Below are 21,009 nucleotides of genomic sequence, written 5' to 3'. Positions count from 1 at the left end.
TGGTTTACAGCAACAATGTCCATTACCAGTGGTTTACAAAGATAATGTCCCTTACCAGTGGTTTACAGCAACAACGTCCATTACCAGTGGTTTACAAAGATAATGTCCATTACCAGTGGTTTACAGCAACAATGTCCATTACCAGTGGTTTACAAAGAGAATGTCCATTACCAGTGGTTTACAAAAACAATGTTCATTACCAGTGGTTTACAAAAACAATGTCCATTACCAGTGGTTTACAAAGATAATGTCCATTACCAGTGGTTTACAGCAACAACGTCCATTACCAGTGGTTTACAGCAACAACGTCCATTACCAGTGGTTTACAACAACAATGTCCATTACCAGTGGTTTACAACAACATGTCTGCTCACAATTTGCTCAGAATAACTGATCATTTAGGAGCTATGAGTGATTGAAATGCAACGTTTCGACCGGCATGGTCGTTGTCAGGTAAACATTAAACCAACTCTGTACCTTGTCCCTGGTCAGCCTCCTGTACCAGCAGTGATGTCATGGTGTCCCAGTCCCTCAGCTCAGAGCCTGCTACACCCCATAGACTGTCCACCAGGTAGGCCCCATGCTCATGGAACTGACACAGAGACGGGGGAGGGAGATTCAGAGACATCGAAAGGGAGAAAAGAGGGGGAGGAATGAAAGGGAGAGTATGTTATCAGTAAATTCCGGAACTAAACTGACATATTCAATGACCTAATAAACTGAAAAGGAAAAGCTATTTATTTCAAAAGTTTTTATAATATTTGTATTAATTAAGCCAGGCAAAAGTGTTTGACCCAGAAACTGTATTGAATATGAGAGACAGGAGAGAGAGACACAGGAGAGAGAGAGAGACACACACAGGAGAGAGACACAGGAGAGAGCGACAGGAGAGAGAGACACAGGAGAGACAGGGGAGAGAGAGAGGGCCTACAGCAGCACCTAGATATTCAGCACAGATTCTAAACATCAGCACCACAGGTATCTTCCACAAAGCTGTGAACGAGCTGAGAGACAAGGCAAAAAGGGCCTTCTTTGCCATCAAAGGGAACATAAAACTTGACAGACCAATTAGGATCTAGCAAAAAATACTTGAATCAGTTATAGAACCCATTGCCCTGTATAGTTGTGAGGTCTGGAGTCCACTCATCAACCAAGAATTCACAAAATGGAACAAACACCAAATTGAGACTCTGCATGCAGAATTCTGCAAAAATATCCTCTGTGTACAACATAAAACACCAAATAATGCATGCAGAGGAGAATATGGCCGATACCCACTAATTATCAAAATCCAGAAAAGAGACTCCCAAACATTACATAACAAAGCCATCACCTACAGAGAGATGAACCTGGAGAAGAGTCCCCTAAGCAAGCTGGTCCTGGGGATCTGCTCACAAACAGACCCCACAGAGCCCCAGGACAGCAACACAATTAGACCCAACCAAATCACAAGAAAGCAAAAAGTCAATTATTTGACACATTGGAATGAATTAACAAAAAAACCGAGCATACTATAATGCTATTTGCCCGTAACAGTGACTGACCCAAACTTAAGAAAAGCCTTGACTATGTACAGACTCAGTGAGCATAGCCTTAATATTGAGAAAGGTCGCTGTAGGCCAACCTGGCTCTCAGAGAAGACAGGATATGTGCACACTACCCATTTACATTTACATTTAAGTCATTTAGCAGACGCTCTTTTCCAGAGCGACTTACAAATTGGTGCATTCACCTTATGATATCCAGTGGAACAACCACTTTACAATAGTGCATCTAAATATTTTAGGGGGGGGGGGGATTAGAAGGATTACTTTATCCTATCCTTGGTATTCCTTAAAGAGGTGGGGTTTCAGGTGTCTCCGGAAGGTGGTGATTGACTCCGCTGTCCTGGCGTCGTGAGGGAGCTTGTTCCACCATAGGGGTGCCAGAGCAGCGAACAGTTTTGACTGGGCTGAGCGGGAACTGTGCTTCCTCAGAGGTAGGGGGGCCAGCAGGCCAGCGGTGGATGAGCGCAGTGCCCTCCGGCTCCGTAGGCAAGCACCATGGTCTTGTAGCGGATGCAAGCTTCAACTGGAAGCCAGTGGAGAGAGCGGAGGAGCGGGGTGACGTGAGAGAACTTGGGAAGGTTGAACACCAGACGGGCTGCGGCGTTCTGGATGAGTTGTAGGGGTTTAATGGCACAGGCAGGGAGCCCAGCCAACAGCGAGTTGCAGTAATCCAGACGGGAGATGACAAGTGCCTGGATTAGGACCTGCGCCGCTTCCTGTGTGAGGCAGGGTCGTACTCTGCGAATGTTGTAGAGCATGAACCTACAGGATCGGGTCACCGCCTTGATGTTAGTGGAGAACGACAGGGTGTTGTCCAGGGTCACGCCAAGGTTCTTAGCACTCTGGGAGGAGGACACAATGGAGTTGTTAACCGTGATGGCGAGATCATGGAACGGGCAGTCCTTCCCTGGGAGGAAAAGCAGCTCCGTCTTGCCGAGGTTCAGCTTGAGGTGGTGATCCGTCATCCACACTGATATGTCTGCCAGACATGCAGAGATGCGATTCGCCACCTGGTTATCAGAAGGGGGTGGAAATGAGGTGGAAACTGAGCTGCACTTCCTAACCTGACAAATGTATGACCATATTAGAGACACATTTCACTCAGATTACACACATCCACAAAGAATTAGAAAACATACCCAGTTTTGATAAATTCCCATGTCTATTGGGTGAAATACCACAGTGTGCAATCACAGCAGCAAGATTTGTGACCTGTTGCCACAAGGAAAGGGCAACCAGTGAAGAACAAACACCTTTGCTAATATAACCCATATTTATGTTTATTTATTTTCCCTTGTACTTTAACTATCTGCACATAATATGACCTTTGAAATTTCTTTATTCTTTTGTAATTCTTGTGAGTGTAATGTTTACTTCTCAATTTTATTGTTTACTTAACTTTTGTTAATTATCTAGTTCACTTGCTTTGGCAATGTTAACATATGTTTCGCATGCCAATAAAGCCCTTAAATTGAATTGAGAGAGGGACAGGAGAGAGAGCGCATCATATTTCTTCAATTCAATTCGCTTTACTGGCATGACGTAACAATGTACACTACGGTTCAAAAGTTTGAAGTCACTTAGAAATGTCCTTGTTTTCCATGAAAACATACATGAAATGAGTTGCAAAATTAATAGGAAATATAGTCAAGATGTTGACAAGGTTATAAATAATGATTTTTAATTGAAATAATAATTGTGTTGACTGTGCTGGCTACTCCATTACAGACAGAATACCATCTGACTGCTTCTTCCCTAAATAGTTCTTGCATAGTTTGGAGCTGGTCTTTGTCCTGTTTTAGGAGGAAATTGGTTCCAATTAAGCGCTGTCCACAGGGTATTGCATGGCGTTGCAAAATGGAGTGATAGCCTTCCTTCTTCAAGATCCCTTTTACCCTGTACAAATCTCCCACTTTACCACCAAAGCACCACCAGACCATCACATTGCCTCCACCATCTTTTCATTTTTCTATGTCTCACGAATGTTCTTCTTTGTGATCCGAACACCTCAAACACTTTTTTCCAATCTTCCTCTGTCCAGTGTCCGTGTTCTTTTGCCCATCTTAATATTACATTTTTATTGGCCAGTCTGAGATATGACTTTTTCTTTGCAACTCTGCCTAGAAGGCCAGCATCCCGGAGTCGCCTCTTCACTGTTGACGTTGAGACTGGTGTTTTGCGGGTACTATTTAATGAAGCTGCCAGTTGAGGACTTGTGAGGCGTCTGTCTCAAACTAAACACTATAATGTACTTGTCCACTTATTCAGTTGTGCACCGGGGCCTCCCACTCTTCTTTCTATTCTGGTTAGAGACAGTTTGCGCTGTTCTGTGAAGGGAGTAGTACACAGCGCTGTACGAGATCGTCAGTTTCTTGGCAATTTCTCGCATGGAATAGCCTTCATTTCTCAGAACAAGAATAGACTGATGAGTTTCAGAAGAAAGTTCTTTGTTTCTGGCCATTTTGAGCCTGTAATCAAACCCACAAAGGCCGATGCTCCAGATACTCAACTAGTCTAAAGAAGGCCAGTTTTACTGCTTCTTTAATCAGAACAACAGTTTTCAGCTGTGCTAACATAATTGCAAAAGGGTTTTCTAAAGATCAATTAGCCTTTTAAAATGATAAACTTGGAACACAGGAGTGATGGTTGCTGATAATGGGCCTGTGTAGATATTCCATAAAAAAATCAGCCGTTTACATCTAGTCTACAATAGTACAATGTTACAACATTAACAATGTCTACACTGTATTTCTGATCAATTTGATGTTATTTCAATGGACAAAGAAATGTGCTTTTCTTTCAAAAACAAGGACATTTCTAAGTGACCCCAAACCTTTGAACAGTGGTGTACATATTGCCAAAGCTTATTTTGGAGATTTACAATATTAACATAATTAAAATAACAATAATCAATATTGTCAACTGGACAACAGTAACAACAATAATTAAGGGTCAAAATAACCATACATTGAACAATAACAATAAGCATTGAGGTGTGCAGCTTGGTTGGTCTGTCAGACTCTGTCCCTCATCTTATGGCAGGCAGCAATGTAGTACGCTTTACCTCACTCTGGATGTAAAAGGTGACCAGCAGGTTGAAGAAGGAGGCCCGGCGACCGCCCATGTCTGCCTCCTGTGGCTCGCTGCTCATTGCACTACACAGCCTGACACACACAAGATAGATTGATATTTTTAAGTGATAGTGGTAGGGATGGCTAGAGGATAAAGGGATATCATGTGGGACGGAGAGAGGATGGAGAGAGTTAGAGATGGTTTAAGGATGGAGAGATGACTGACTTGTGGTAGAGGAAGGCACCAGCAGCAGATGCCAGGCCTCTGCGGGAGGCAAACACCAAAGGATACACATGGCTACACTCCTCCTCGGACAAGCCCTCCTCTGTCCTTCTGCGCACACACACACACACACACACACACACAATTTACAGAGTAAATGCCACACACTCCCTCCCGCATGCGCATACACATCAATCTACTACTGTGTGAACCAAAAAATAAACACATACAAGAAATTCACATAGCCACAACACAGTTACACGCATCTACACACTACAGAATTCCATAAAGGCAAACACTTGCTGGCAGACGTTCACACACACACACACACTCACTGTTGGAGGAGCAGCAGCAGCTGGACAGCTTCCACCGCCACGTCTGGGTCCTTGTCTAGCACCATGCAGAGCATCCTCTCCTAAAAAAAACACACACACACACACACACACACACACACACACACAGACACACACACACACACAAACACACAAAGACAACAGAAAGGATGGAGCTGTCCAATTTCACTAAGCCAAGGAATAAACAGCCACTATCTCATGCAACACATGGGGCTTGAAGGGGTTTATGAAGCCATTTGAACTGACATGTTTGAGAATTGACTATTAGCCATCTGTTCTAAACACAAACAAAACCTGCAAACTGCAATATGTACAGAGTTAAAATACCACAAATTAGGGTTGTCACGATACCAGTATCGCGATATTCGGAAGTATCGCGGCAAGGAAACAAAACATGAAGCAGATTTATTTTCTTGAAGAAAACAGTCCTAATGTTAGAAACAAGCAGCATTATGTTGTCACCTAGAGTCACATTAGTTTAATTGGCAAGCTATAGCACCCACAATTTACATACAGTAGGTTTTAATAGGACCATCGAGTTTAGTCTAATTCCTGTTTTCAAATCAAATTGTATTAGTCACATGTGATCAAATACAACAGGTGTACTAGACCATACAGTGAAATGCTTACTTACAAGCCCCTAACCAACAATGCAGATTTAAAAAAATACGAGTAAGAATAACAAATAAAAGTAACAAGTAATTAAAGAGCAGCAATAAAATAGCAATAGCGAGACTATACACGGGGGGGGGGGGGGGGGGGGGGTACTGGTACAGAGTCAATGTGCGGGGGCACCGGTTAGTTGACACAATAAGCACATGTAGGTAGTTATTAAAGTGACTTTGCATAGATGATAATAACAGAGAGTAACACCAGTGTAAAATAAAGGGGGGGGGGGGGGGCAGGCAATGCAAATAGTCTGGGTAGCCATTTGATTAGCTGTTCAGGAGTCTTATGGCTTGGGGGTAGAACCTGTTTAGAAGCCTCTTGGACCTAGACTTGGTGCTCCGGTACCGCATTACGTGCAGGAGCAGAGAGAAATCTATGACTAGGGTGGCTGGAGTCTTTGACAATTTTTAGGGCCCTCCTCTGCCTAGAATATAGGTCCTGGATGGCAGGAAGCTTGGCCCCAGTGATGTACTGGGCCGTATAAACTACTCTCTGTAGTGCCTTGCGGTCGGAGGCTGAGCAGTTGCCATACCAGACAGTGATGCAACCAGTCAGGATGCTCTCGATGGTGCAGCTGTAGAACCTTTTGAGGATCTGAGGACCCATGCCAAATCTTTTCAGTCTCCTGAGGAATAGGTTTTGTTGTGCCCTCTTCACGACTGTCTTGGTGTGCTTGGACCATGTTAGTTTGTTGGTGATGTGGACACCAAGGAACTTGAAGCTCTCAACCTGCTCCACTACAGCCCCATCGATGAGAATGGGGGCGTGCTCTGTCCTTTTTTTGCTGTAGTCCACAATCATCTCCTTCGTCTTGATCATGTTGAGGGAGAGATTGTTGTTCTGGCACCACACGGTCAGGTCTCTGACCTCCCTAATGGCTGTCTTGTCGTTGTCGGTGATCAGGCCTACCATTGTTGTGTCATCAGCAAACTTAATGATGGTGTTGGAGTCATGCCTAGCCGTCCAGTCATGAGCGAACAGCGAGTACAGGAGGGGACCCAGCACGCACCCCTGAGGGGCCCCTGTGTTGAGGATCAGCGTGGCGGATGTGTTGTTACCTACCCACACCACCTATGGGCGGCCCGTCAGGAAGTCCAGGATCCAGTTGTAGAGGGAGGTGTTTAGTCCCAGGGTCCTTAGTTTAGTGATGAGCTTTGAGGGCACTATGGTGTTGAACGCTGGGCTGTAGTCAATGAATAGCATTCCCACATAGGTGTTCCTTGTGTCCAGGTGGGAAAGGGCAGTTGGGAGTGCAATAGAGATTACATAATCTGTGTCTGTTAGGGCACAAATTGGAGTGGGTCTAGGATTTCTGGGATAATGGTGTTGATGTGAGCCATGACCAGCCTTTCAAAGCACTTCATGGCTACAGACGTGAGTGCTACGGGTCGGTTGTCATTTAGGCAGGTTACCTTAGTGTTCTTGGGCACATGGACAATGATTGTCTGCTTAAAACATGTTGGTATTACAGACTCGGACAGGGAGAGGTTGAAAATGTCAGTGAAGACACTTGCCAGTTGGTCAGCGCATGCTCGCAATACACGTCCTGGTAATCCATCTAGCCCAGAGGCCTTGTGAATGTTGAATGGTTTAAAGGTCTTACTCACATCGGCTGCGGAGAGCGTGATCACACAGTCATCCGGTACAGCTGGTGCTCTTATGCATGTTTCAGTGTTACTTGCCTCGAAGCGAACATAGAAGTAGTTTAGCTCGTCCAGTGGGCTTCTGTCACTGGGCAGCTCTCAGCTGTGCTTTCCTTTGTAGTCTGTAAGGGTTTGCAAGCCCTGCCACATCCGACGAGCGTCAGAGCCGGTGTAGTACGATTCGATATTAGTCCTGCATTGACTATTTGATAGTTCGTTGGAGGGCATAGCAGGATTTCTTATAAGCTTCCGGGTTAGAGTACCGCTCCTAGAAAGCGGCAGCTCTAGCCTTTAGCTCAGTGCGGATGTTGCCTGTAATCCATGGCTTCTGGTTGGGGTAAGTACGTACGTACAGTCACTGTGGGGGGGACATCATTGATGTCCTTATTGATGAAGCAAATGACTGATGTGAAGTACTCCTCAATGCCATTGAAGGAACAGCGGAACATATTCCAGTCAGTGCTTGCAAAACAGTCCTGTAGCTTAGCATCTGCTTCATCTGACCACTTTTTTATTGATTTGAGTCACTGGTGTTTCCTGCTTTAATTTTTGTTTGTAAGCAGGAATCAGGAGAATAGAATTATGGTCAGATTTGCAAAATGGAGGGCGAGGGAGAGCTTTGTATTTTTTTATTTACATTTCTTTCTTTCTTTTTATTTCACCTTTATTTAACTTCTTTGGGATAGGGGGCGGTATTTTGACATCCGGATGAAAAGCGTGCCTAAAGTAAACTGCCTGCTACTCAGGCCCAGAAGCTAGGATATGCATATAATTGGTAGATTTGGATAGAAAACACTCTAAAGTGTCTAAAACTGTTAAAATAATGTCTGTGAGTATAACAGAACTGAAATGGCCGGCGAAACCCCTAGGACACACCATCCTCCCCCCCAAAAATGTCATCCTACCACTGATTTCAATGGCTGGCACTTTTATAATAAGGCAAAATCGTGCCCGATTGCATTTCCTAGGGCTTCCACTAGATGTCAACAGTCTTTAGAAAGAGTTTCAGGCTGGTTTTTGGAAAAATTTGCCAGAAATTGTAGTTTTTCTAGGTGGCTCCCATTTTGGCTGTAGTGTTTCCAAGCACGTGAATGAGAGTGCGTTCTTTGGTATTTTTCTCCGGTAAAGACAATAACGATTCTCTGTCTTAAATTGTATCGTTTATTTGCGTATTAGGGTACCTATTGTCTGATTATAAACGTTGATTGAATTGTTAGGATAAGTTTATTGGTAACGTTTAGGATTCATTTTGTATGCATTTTGAAGGAGGGAAACCGAGTGGATTATTGACTGAAGCGCGCCAGCTAGACTGAGTTTTTATGGATATAAAGGACATTATAGAACAAAAGGACCATTTGTAAATTAACTGGGACCTTTTGGAGTGCCAACAGAAGAAGATCTTCAAAGGTAAGGCAAATATTATATCGCTATTTCTGACTTTCGTGTCGCAACTCCCTGGTTGAAAATGATTTGTTATGCATTTGTGTACTGGGCGCTGTCCTCAGATAATCGCATGGTTTGCTTTCGCTGTAAAGCCTTTTTGAAATCTGACACGGCGGCTGGATTAACAACAAATTAAGCTTTATTTTGATGTATTGCACTTGTGATTTCATGAAAGTTTAATATTTATAGTATTTCACCGGAAATTGTCGAAATGGGACGGTATTGTCCCACTAATCCGCAAGAAGTTAACCAGGTAGGCCAGTTGAGAACAAGTTCTCATTTACAACAGCGACCTGGCCAAGATAAAGCAAAGTAGTGCAACACAAAACACACAGTTACACATGGGATTAACAAACGTAGTCAATAACACAATAGAAAAATCAATATACAGTGTGTGCAAATGTAGGAAGATTAGGTGCTATGGTGACCAGTGAGCTGAGATAAGGCAGGGCTTTACCTAGCAAAGACTTATAGATGACCTGGAGCTAGTGGGTTTGGCGACGAATATGAAGCGAGGGCCAGCCAACGAGAGCATACAGGTCACAGTGATGGGTAGTATATGGGGCTTTGGTGACAAAACGGATGGCACTGTGATAGCCTACATCCAATTTGCTGAGTAGAGTGTTGGAGGCTATTTTGTAAATGACATCGCCGAAGTCGAGGATCGGTAGGATAGTCAGTTTTACGAGGATATGTTTGGCAGCATGAGTGAAGGATGCTTTGTTGCAAAATAGAAAGCCAACTCTAGATTTAATTTTGGATTGGAGATGCTTAATGCGAGTCTGGAAGGAGAGTTTACAGTAACCAGACACCTAGGTACTTGTAGTTGTCCACATATTCTAAGTCAGAACCGTCCAGAGTAGTGATGCTGGACGGGCAGGCGGGTGCGGGCAGCGATCGGTTGAAGAGCATGCAATTAGTTTTACTTGCATTTAAGAGCAGTTGGAGGCCACGGAAGGAGTGTTGTATGGCATTGAAGCTCGTCTGGAGGTTTGTAAGCACAGTGTCCAAAGAAGGGCCAGAAGTATACAGAATGGTGTCGTCTGCGTAGAGGTGGGATCAGGGAATCACCAGCAGCAAGAGCGACATCATTGATGTATACAGAGAAAAGAGTCAGCCCGAGAATTGAACCCTGTGGCTCCCCCATAGAGACTGCCAGAGCTCCGGACAACAGGCCCTCCGATTTGACACACTGAACTTTATCTGAGAAGTAGTTGGTGAACCAGGTGAGGCAGTCATTTGAGAAACCAAGGCTGTTGAGTCTGCCGATAAGAATGCGGTGATTGACAGAGTCAAAAGCCTTGTCCAGGTCGATGAAGACGGCTGCACAGTATTGTCTTTTATCAATTGCGGTGATGATATCGTACACCTTGAGCGTGGCTGAGGTGCACCCATGACCAGCTCGGAAACCAGATTGCATAGAGGAGAACGTACGGTGGGATTCAAAATGGTCGGTGATCTGTTTGGCTTTTGAAGACTTTAGAAAGGCAGGGTAGGATAAATATAGGTCGGTAATAGTTTGGGTCTAGAGTGTCTCCCCCTTTTAAGAGGGGGATGACCGCCGCAGCTTTCCAATCTTTAGGGATCTCAGACAATACGAAAGAGAGGTTGAACAGGCTAGTAATAGGGGTTGCAACAATTGCGGCGGAAAAGTTTAGAAAGAGAGGGTCCAGATTGTCTTGCCCAGCTGATTTCTAGCCCAGCCGTAGAAAAATGCTTCTTAAAATTGTCGATTATCGTAGGTTTATCGGTGGTGACAGTGTTTCCTAGTCTCAGTGCAGTGGGCAGCTGGGAGGAGGTGCTCTTATTCTCCATGGACTTTACAGTGTCCCAGAACTTTTGGGAGTTTGTGCTACAGGATGCAAATTTCTGTTTGAAAAAGCTAGCCTTTGCTTTCCTAACTGCCTGTGTATATTGGTTCCTAACTTTTCCTGAAAAGTTGCATATCGCAGGGGCAATTCGATGCTAATGCAGAACGCCACAGGATGTTTTTGTGCTGGTCAAGGGCAGTCAAGTCTGGAGTGAACCAAGGGCTATATCTGTTATTAATTCTACATTTTTTGAATGGGGTATGCTTATTTAAGATGGTGAAGAAAGCACTTTTAAAAGAACAGCCAGGCATCCTCTACTGACGGGATGAGGTCAATATCCTTCCAGGATACCCAGGCCAGGTCGACTAGAATGCTCGCTGAAGTGTTTGTGAGAGAGTTTGACAGTAATGAGGGGTGGTCGTTAAAACGCGGACCCATTACGGACGCAGGCAATGAGGCAGTGATCGCTGAGATCCTGGTTAAAGGCAGCAGAGGTGTATTTAGAGGGCAGGTTGGTCAGGATGATATCTATGAGGGTGCCCGTGTTTATGGATTTAGGGTTGTACCTGGTAGGTTCCCTGATAATTTGTGTGAGATTGAGGGCATCTAGCTTAGATTGTAGGACGGCCGGGGTGTTAAGCATATCCCAGTTTAGGTCCCCTAACAGTACAAATTCTGAAGAGAAATGGGGGGTAATTAATTCACATATGGTGTCCAGGGCACAGCTGGGGGCTGAGGGGGGTGAGAGACTTATTGGATTTTTAAAAGTAGAAGCTCAAACTGTATGGGCACAGACCTGGATATCATGACAGAACTCTGCAGGCTAACTCCACCCCCTTTGATAGTTCTATCTTGGCCGAAAATGCTGTAGTTGGGGATGGACATTTCAGAATTTTTGGTGGCCTTCCTAAGCCAGGATTCAGACACGGCTAGGACATCAGGGTTGGCGGAGTGTGCTAAAGCAGTGAACAAAACAAACTTAGGGAGGAGGCTTCTGATGTTAACATGCATGAAACCAAGACTTTTACAGTTCCAGAAGTCAACAAATGATAGCGCCTGGGGAATAGGAGTGGAACTGGGGGCTACAGGGCCTGGGTTAACCTCTACATCACCAGAGGACCAGAGGAGGAGTAGGATAAGGGTACAGCTAAAGGCTATAAGAACTGGTCATCTAGTGCGTTGGAGACAGAGAATAAAAGGAGCAGATTTCTGGGAGTAGTAGAATAGATTCAGGGCATAATGTACAGACAATGGTATGGTAGGATGTGAGTACAGTGGAGGTAAACGAAGGTGTTGATTGACGATGAGAGAGGTTTTGTCTCTGCAGGCACCAGTTAAGCCAGGTGAGGTCTCCGCATGTGTGTGGGGTGGGACAAAAGAGCTATCAAAGGAATGTTGAGCGGGACTGAGGGCTCTACAGTGAAATAAAAAACAATAAGAACTAGCCAAGACAGCAGTAGACAAGGCATATTGACATTAGAGCGAGGCATAAAGCAATCACAGGTGTTGATCAGGAGAGCTAAGACAACAACAGGTAAATGCCGATGAATGGGCAGAGCGGAGCAGGATCTGAGTTCGAGGCTGGGGCCGACAGTGACAAAATGAGGTACTGTGTTATTGAAACAGTCCAGGGGGCATCAGCTTTGTAGCAGTGATCATAGGGTCAAAAGAGCAGCAATAGGTGAGTCAGGGTGCCGTTCGGTAGTCACAACTACGCTAGGCAAGCAGGGGACACAGCGTTCAGAAAAGCTAGCGGGCCAGAGCTAGTAGATGATTCTTCGGCGACATCGTAACAGAATAGCCTGTTGAGACCACATCGGGCGATCACGTCAGCAGTCCAGTCGTGATGGATCGGCGGGGCTCCGTGTCGACAATAAAGGGTCCAGGCCAATTGGCAAAGGAGGTATTGTAGCCCTAGAATTAGCTGGTATATGGGCCTAGCTCGATGCTAGCTCAAGGCTAAATGGTGCTTGCTTCGGGACAGAAGTGTTAGCTAACAGTAGCCACTCGTTTGCAGCTAGCTAGCTGCAATGATCTGGTGTAATGATCCAGAGCGGCAGGTATCTGGTGACGTGGTAGAGAGAAGCAGTCCGATATGCTCTGGGTTGATATCGCGCTGTGCAGACTGGCAGGTATTGTCCGAGCTAAGGCTGGCTGGTGACCGAGAAAAAGGTGAAGCCCGCTAGCCGTGGCTAACAAAGACGAGTAGCTAGTTAGCTGGCTAGCTCCTGATGGAAGTTCCAGTTATAAGGAATAAAAATAGCAGATCCGTACCACATTGGGTGAGGCGGGTTGCAGGAAAGTATATTTAGTTCGTAGATAGAATGTGAGATTAAGATATATACAAAAAAGACTGGCTATTTACACGGGATAAAACACGGTTTAAGACAAAGAGAAACGCACACGTCCTACTGCTACGCCATCTTGGATGCTAATGTATGCGTCTCTGTGTGGAATAAAGGCGGACCATAGTTTTTTCCCTCTGGTTGCATATTTAACATGCTGATAGAAATTTGGTAAGAAGGATTTAAGGTTCCCTGCATTAAAGTCCTCGGTCACTAGGAGCGCCGCCTCTGGGTGAGCGTTTTCCTGTTTGCTTATGGTGGAATACAGCTCATTCAGTGCGGTCTTAGTGCCAGCATCAGTCTGTGGTGGTATGTAGAAAGCTACGAAAAATACAGATGAAAACTCTCTAGGTCGATAGTGTGGTCTACAGCATATCATGAGATACTTTACCTCAGGCGAGCAAAACCTTGAGACTTCCTTAGATATCGTGCACCAGCTGTTATTTACAAAAATACATAGTCCGCCGCCCCTTGTCTTACCAGACGCCGCTGTTCTGTCCTGCCGATACAGAGTAGAACCAGCCAGCTGTATGTTGATAATGTCGTCGTTCAGCCACAACTCCGTGGAGCATAAGATATTACAGTTTTGAATGTTCCGTTGGTAGTTTAATTTTCCACGTAGGTCATAGATTTCATTTTCCAAAGATTGCACGTTTGCTAGCAGAATGGAAGGAAGTGGGGGTTTATTAGATCACCTACGGATTCTCAGAAGGCAGCCCGCCGCCCTCTGGCCCCTTTTTCTCCGCCTTCTCTTCACGCAAATGACGGGGATCTGGGTCTGTTCCCGGGGAAGCAGTATTTCATTCACGTCGGGCTCATTAAAGGAAAAAAAGGATTCTGCCAGTCCGTAGTGAGTAGTCCCAGTTCTGATGTCCAGAAGTTATTTTTGGTCATAAGAGAAGGTAGCAGCAACATTATGTACAAAACAAGTAAAAAAATAAGTTACAAACAATGCAAAGAAACAAAAAAACAAAACAAAAAACACAATTGATTAGGAATACGTAAAACGTCAGCCTTGTTCTCCGGTGCCATCTTTTACTGTTTTTTTGCCATGGGATATCTGGTATCGTAGCATCGTGATACTGGAATCATGACAACCCTACCACAAATGGTTACCACAAACTGGGACAGAGAGGGTGGAAATACCACTGCAAATGGCTATTGTTTAGAGGTATAGTTGATATGGTGACGTAACCTGCATCCTGTATTGTGAGTGTCCAAAATGCGAGGGCACACACACACACACACACACACGCTTAGTGATGGTGGAGTGCCCACCTAAGGACGGACACATTGAAAGATGACACTGAAGGACAGAAAAAACTGTGGGAGACTGACAAAAACAAAGGGAGAGAGAGAGAGAGAGAAAGAACGAGAGAGAAACAAAGAGCGAGAGAGAAATAGACAAAGAAACAGAAAGAGATAGAGAAAGAGAGAACAAGATGGAGAGACCAGATAAAGAGATGCAGAGGGAGACCTACCTTAAACCTGCTGGTGAAAAGCTCTAGGCGTCCAATTAAGTCCTTCTCTTTGTAGAGGCCCTGCAGGGCCCGCACACACTGCAGACGCACTGAGCCTTGCTGTGGGGGAAGAGCACACTCTCACACCACATGCAACACATTCTTGCACTGTTTACTTTCAATCTGGATAAATAGACACCATATCATTGTCATCTTTCAAAGCAAATTTGTAAGATATTCCACTAGATAGAATGTTTGTGGCTAATATACCATTTAGACAGGGAAAATATCACCCCGAGTGTGCCTGTGTTGCGTGTAGTGTGCCGCGGTATTATCGCTTACCAAAACTTCATGATACCAACATTTTAGAATACCGTAGTATCGTTTCATATACTACCAACTTTTTCAGCCCTACCGATCTATAGAACCCGCTGGCGCCTGTTATAAAATGCTTATAAAGTAAATTGTTTATACGTTCAACTTAAATTATTTTAAGCAACGAGCAACTAGTCTCTTGTATGCACCTGTCTAATAATATCCACTTTACTTTCATGCACATCTCACGTGCGGCAGCTGTTATCAGCCAGCCGCATCCCCTTCCAGCCATCACACACCTGCTTCATCTTCCAGCCATCACCACCTACTTACCCTTCCAGCCATCACAGACCTGCTTCCCCTTCCAGCCATCCGCTTACCTGCCTCCCCTTCCAGCCATCACTTACCTGCTTCCCCTTCCAGCCACCACTCACCTGCTTCATCTTCCAGCCATCACTCACCTGCCTCCCCTTCCAGCCATCACCACCTGCTTACCCTTCCAGCCATCACTCACCTGCCTCCCCTTCCAGCCATCACTCACCTGCCTCCCCTTCCAGCCATCACTCACCTGCCTCCCCTTCCAGCCATCACTCACCTGCTTCCCCTTCCAGCCATCACTCACCTGCTTCATCTTCCAGCCATCACTCACCTGCCTCCCCTTCCAGCCATCACCACCTGCTTACCCTTCCAGCCATCACTCACCTGCCTCCCCTTCCAGCCATCACTCACCTGCTTCCCCTTCCAGCCATCACTCACCTGCTGCCCCTTCCAGTCATCACTCACCTTTTCTCTGTCCACTCTTCTTGTGCATCTATTCTTCCATCAGTTTTTAAAATATAATTTTAGCCGTGGTGGCGATGGGGGATGTAGACCCTGGTCAGTCTTCTGTTGTAACATTTGATACATTGGAGCAGCAAGCAGAGCTAGGAGTTGATACATTGTATATAATTTATTCCCTGGCATAACCAAGAGCACAGGCCAGTCTGATAGGCGTTGCAAGTTCACTGTCACGCAGCAGTGCCAGAAAGGAAAAACAGATTTGCGACAGGCATGCTTGCAGCTTGGCACAGCAAGAAAGAAGAAGGGTCTGCTACTCATGAGATGTTGTTGAAAGGTAGGATTCATATAGGGCTAACTCTAGTCATATAGGGCTAACTCTAGTCATATAGGGCTAACTCTAGTCATATAGGGCTAACTCTAGTCATATAGGGCTAACTCTAGTCATATAGGGCTAATTCTAGTCATATAGGGCTAACTCTAGTCGTATAGGGACTAACTATAGTCGTATAGGGACTAACTATAGTCATATAGGGGCTAACTATAGTCATATAGGGGCTAACTATAGTCATATAGGGACTAACTATAGTCATATAGGGACTAACTATAGTCATATAGGGACTAACTATATTCATATAGAACTCACTATAGTCAGATAAGGGCTCCCGAGTGGCGCAACGGTCTAAGGCACTGTACCTCGGTGCTTGAGGCGTCACTACAGACACCCTGGTTCGATTCCAGGCTGTATCACAACCGGCCGTGATTGGGAGTCCCATAGGGCGGCGCACAATTGACCCATAAAAACAAGGCTAACTATATCAAAAATATATCTCTTTCTGGTGCTACTTACATTCTATTTGCAGTGTGTATGTTTGTTGGGAGAAAGTTGTGTGTGTGAGGGAGGTAGTGTGTTTAATGAGAGAGTAGAGGTTTCATGCAATGTTTTCCCCTTACTGACACAATGACATGCAGATCATTATGCATGTATATTCCTTCCTCCCATTCCTCCAGCCAAATTACAGCTAGGCCTTTGCAAATATCAGCAAATTAGCGATTCTATGCAGTATTCTATTATAAAGTGAACAGTTTGAAGTTAAATTCAACGTGTTGTATTGGGTATTAGTGTGAATATCAGTGGCAGGTTTTTTGTGTAGCACATGCGCTTAACGTTTAGAAAATGGGACCAAGCGTCTGGGGGACAGGGTGAACAGCACGCTAGGCCACTGTTTTTTTTTTTACTCCTCGGTATCGTGATACTTGGCCTGTTATTGTATCATTAGTAAAATGTTACTATCGTGACAACACTAGTTGGGCCTCTGTCTGCCTGCCCACCTTGTCGTGCAGGGTCCAGCCCAGGTACTTGAGATATCCGTCGTTGAGGAAGTCTCCGGGGTTTTCTCGGAGCCACACGCCCATCTCCTCGATACATACGGCCCTGATCTCAGCTACACGGTCCCGGTAGCGGTGCACAAACACACCCCGAAACGTAGCATTCATCATGGAGGACAGCTCCTCCTGGTGCTCCTGCAGCTACACACACACACACACACACACACACACACACACACACACACACACACACACACACACACACACACACAAGAGAGAATGAACAGAATGTGTAGGGATGTGCTGAAGATGAGCCGAATCAGGGTGTGTGTGTGTGCGCGTTACCTCGCTGATGGTGGCCTGTAGTTCCTCCAGCCTCTCTGAGGCTCTGTGTTCAGCACTCTTGCTCCTCTCCACGTCGTACCGTCTCTGGGTGGTCTTAATCTGGGCAAACACCATCACTGCTACCTCCACTATACCAGTCATCAGCTTCATCGCTAGGGGGAGGGGACACAGTTACATACAGGAATGGACACACAGGGCCAGACATATGCCCCAAAATATGGTCATGCACACAGATAGACATACAGACAGTCATGCACACAGACAGACAGTCATGCACACAGACAGACAGTCATGCACACAGACAGACAGACAGACAGACAGACAGACAGACAGACAGACAGACAGACAGACCTGGTAAATACATTGAACCAATGAGTGTGTGCTGGGACTCAACAAAAACACTACTGTGGTCAATATGTGGTGGCTGTCCCGTGTCTCACCGATGAGGGTGCTGGTGTGTCTGAAGGCCCTGACCTGAGAGTCAGACAGGCCGGTGAGCAGGGCCAGCAGGGCGGAGAAGAGGTACTCGTCGTACAGAAGGCTGTTCTGGCAGGAGCGCACCAGCACCTGCACAAACTCACACACGCCAGCCCGGAACTTACGCCACTGGGGGCCAGGGGAGCACAGGGGGTAGTTCACAGAGTCCTGTGTTGGGGAGGAGAGCAGGAGATATGAGGGATAAAAATATCTCCTTAGTTTTGGGCTCAATGTTGTGTAAATTAGCTGTGGGAAATATAATTGAATAACATTGTTCCAAAGAAATAATATTGATATCATTCATATAAAGCTTTTCTCAAACCCAGGGCACTTTACTTGAGCCGCGAAGAGATAAGTGTAAAACACAATAAAAAAAACTCTAAAGTTCAATTCTGACTTGGTCCCAAAAGGTGTTCCTGCTCTCTCACCTCATTGAACTCTTTGGTCAGTGTGCTGATGATCTCAGCGTTCTGCATGCCGTCAAACATCTCTCTGCTCACCACACCTAAGGAGGAGGGTTGTGTTCATTAGACAAGAAACGGACGAAAGCGACTACCTGGACTTATCCGTTAAGAAAAGCTCATTTTCATTTTGTGTTGCAAAACATTTTTAAACGTTTTCCATTGCATCCTAATAACACAACCCTGGTAAGGAGAATCAAAGCTGACATCACCTGGCCCTAGCATACAAGCAGTTCATTTTCTCTAAACATGAAATGCTAACACAAACTAATATTTGTTAATGAACAAAAAATTGGATGTGAAACCCAGTGCTAAATACATGATGTGTTTTAAACCTCCATCCCCCATAACTTTCTTCATCAGAGTCTTTCATCCATCCATAGACCAGTGTAAGTATACACTGAAATGACAGGCCGCTTGACGCTGGTCCTTGCATTGTTAGCCGGCCCAGAAATCAATAGACAGAGTGCTAATCAATGGCTTTTCTGGGGATCAGGTTAAAAGAAAATCCAGTGACCCCTGACCCCAATCACCCCCTGCCCTCTCCGTCTCTCAGACACCCTTGCAACCCCTGACCTTTGCAGCCACAGCACTGAACGACGAAGTTGATGAGCTCCAGTAGGCCCGCCTCCCGGTCCTGCTTGTAGCCGTCTAGCCACTCGTCCACCACCGCCTGGAGATTGACAGGGAGGCCACAGCCAATGAGGGGAGAGCAGCGTACAAAGTCCAAACTGTCATCATTATGTGGCGATTACAGTTACTCCTTTCTTGCCAGTTAACGCCCTCCTCCCTTCTTTTTTAATTATCATTCCCTAAACAGAAATGGGTATATACACTGTCATCCCTTTCCCCTTTAACCTCTAACCATATTTTCTGTCTATCATCTTCTCCCGCGCAGTCTCTCCAACTCCCTAGGACAGCAGAGTATGAGCAGAGAAGGGCTGTACCTGACTAAAAAAATTCTTAGTCGCCCGAAAGTCGTCTGTTCTTTTAAAAGTGTATTTTTCCACATACAGCCTATGTGTTTTAATAAAATCAACTGTATGCGTTAAGCTTCGGTTAGATGAAATAAGACAAATGCCTCAAGAGGGCGCAAGAGATCTTGATAACCAGAAGAAAAAAAGTTTTACCTGCCCCAACTATTCTCCTCTCTCTCCTGCTGGCTTTCGCAGATTCTGCCATTACTCTCCTGAAGTTGCCGGTAATAGGCTACACGAGGAGTCGGCTTTTCATGTGCACATTTTCGTGACAGTTTCATTTAACTTATAATAACGTCTTCATATCTCAAAATCATTGTCATGTGGTTAATAAAAATTCTATCCAAATCTAAATGATACAAACCTAAAAAGTAACTTCTATTGCCATTGTCAACTATGTAAAAATTGCCTACATAAAGCCAACAAATAAAAACGTTGCTGACACTAATGTACTTCTCCTCTTGCTCAGTTGTGCATCGGGGCCTCCCACACCTTTCTATTCTAGTTAAGTCAGTTTGCGTTGTTCTGTGAAGGGAGTAGTACACCACGTTGTATGAGATTTTCCGTTTCTTGGCTATTTCTCGTCTGGAATAGCCTTCATTTCTCAGAACAAGGATAGACTGACGAGTTTCAGAAGAAAGTTCTTTGTTTCTGGCCATTTTGAGCCTGTAATCAAACCCACAAATGCTGATGCTCCACATACTCAACTAGTCTAAAGGCCAGATGTATTGCTTCTTTAATCAGGACAACAGTTTTCGCCTGTGCTGACATAATTGCTAATGATCAATTAGCCTTTTAAAATGATAAACTTGGCTTAATTAGCTAACACAACGAGCCATTGGAACACAGGAGTGACGGTTGCTGATAATGGGCCTCTGTACGCCTATGTAGATATTCCATAACAAATCTGCTGTTTCCAGCTACAATAGTCATTTACAACATTAACAATGTCTACACTGTATTTCTGACCAATTTGATGTTATTTTAATGGACAAAAAATGTTGCTTTCCTTTAAAAAACAAGGACATTTCTAAGTGACTCCATGAGAAGCCTTCATTGACCATGAGCTGTCAATCATTGACTATGTGACCCAAAGGCAGCTCTCCTACCTCTCTACATCGAAGGGCCTTAGTAGGGTCAGATCTGTCAGCTACCGACAGTGCATGATAATCACCCCCATTCTGGGCTGTAAAGGCTTCATTTCCCTGTCATCCCTCCTACTACCTATTCTCTTTTTTTCTCCCCCTACACCAATACCTCACTCCCTCTCTCACCACCATAGCACTCTTTCCAGACCTCACAGCCTCATACATATCCCCAGCGCTCATGCCCTGGTTCCCCCTCCTCTCTCTCTCTCGCCTGGGGGAGCCGAGCTGCCTGGTTCTCCCCAGGGAAGGCTGCGGTGGCTGAGGGGAACGGGCTGGTGGGGTGGAGGTGGTGCTGGGATTTGGGCTGGCCTGGGATGCAGCTTTATGCCTAGGTCTCTTGGGTGGCTGGGGATAAAAGAGAAAAAACAAAGGGTTCAAAAGGCTATTGTGAGTGAATGAATGTAATTCTATGAATAGTGTAGTTAGTGTTGGTGCTCCCCCCAAAACAGTTTATGTAGCTCTATAATATCTAAACAAACAGATGTTACAGTGAGTGGGTTAGCTATGTCTTCGTTGGGAAAAAATGATGGCACCTGCTTAACTTTCATAGTGGTGGCTATGTCTGAATCTGTGTGTGTCAGTGTAGGCTGCTGAGGGGAGGACAGCTCATAATAA

At 45.1% G+C, this 21,009-nt stretch overlaps 1 protein-coding gene across 3 annotated transcripts in view; it reads right to left on the bottom strand.

The window, feature by feature from the left end:
* The window catches only part of stag3 (STAG3 cohesin complex component), a 51,886-nt gene that overhangs the window by 17,590 nt on the left and 13,287 nt on the right, over window positions 1-21,009 (bottom strand). For all 3 annotated transcript variants that reach the window (XM_029725153.1, XM_029725161.1, XM_029725170.1), the window contains exons 4-14: window positions 20,521-20,739; window positions 18,846-18,942; window positions 18,237-18,313; window positions 17,772-17,976; window positions 17,332-17,483; window positions 16,990-17,187; window positions 14,587-14,685; window positions 5,177-5,256; window positions 4,845-4,952; window positions 4,612-4,711; window positions 478-592 (exon numbers count right to left, since the gene is read on the bottom strand). In XM_029725153.1, coding sequence (XP_029581013.1) covers window positions 478-592; window positions 4,612-4,711; window positions 4,845-4,952; window positions 5,177-5,256; window positions 14,587-14,685; window positions 16,990-17,187; window positions 17,332-17,483; window positions 17,772-17,976; window positions 18,237-18,313; window positions 18,846-18,942; window positions 20,521-20,739 — 1,450 coding nt within the window. The remainder of the gene's footprint in view (window positions 1-477; window positions 593-4,611; window positions 4,712-4,844; window positions 4,953-5,176; window positions 5,257-14,586; window positions 14,686-16,989; window positions 17,188-17,331; window positions 17,484-17,771; window positions 17,977-18,236; window positions 18,314-18,845; window positions 18,943-20,520; window positions 20,740-21,009) is intronic.

This window comes from Salmo trutta, chromosome 3 (genome assembly GCF_901001165.1).
Source record: "Salmo trutta chromosome 3, fSalTru1.1, whole genome shotgun sequence".
Taxonomy (NCBI): Eukaryota; Metazoa; Chordata; class Actinopteri; order Salmoniformes; family Salmonidae; genus Salmo; species Salmo trutta.
The sequence above is the reverse complement of the archived record's forward strand: the minus strand, read 5'-3'. Positions and strand labels throughout refer to the sequence as shown.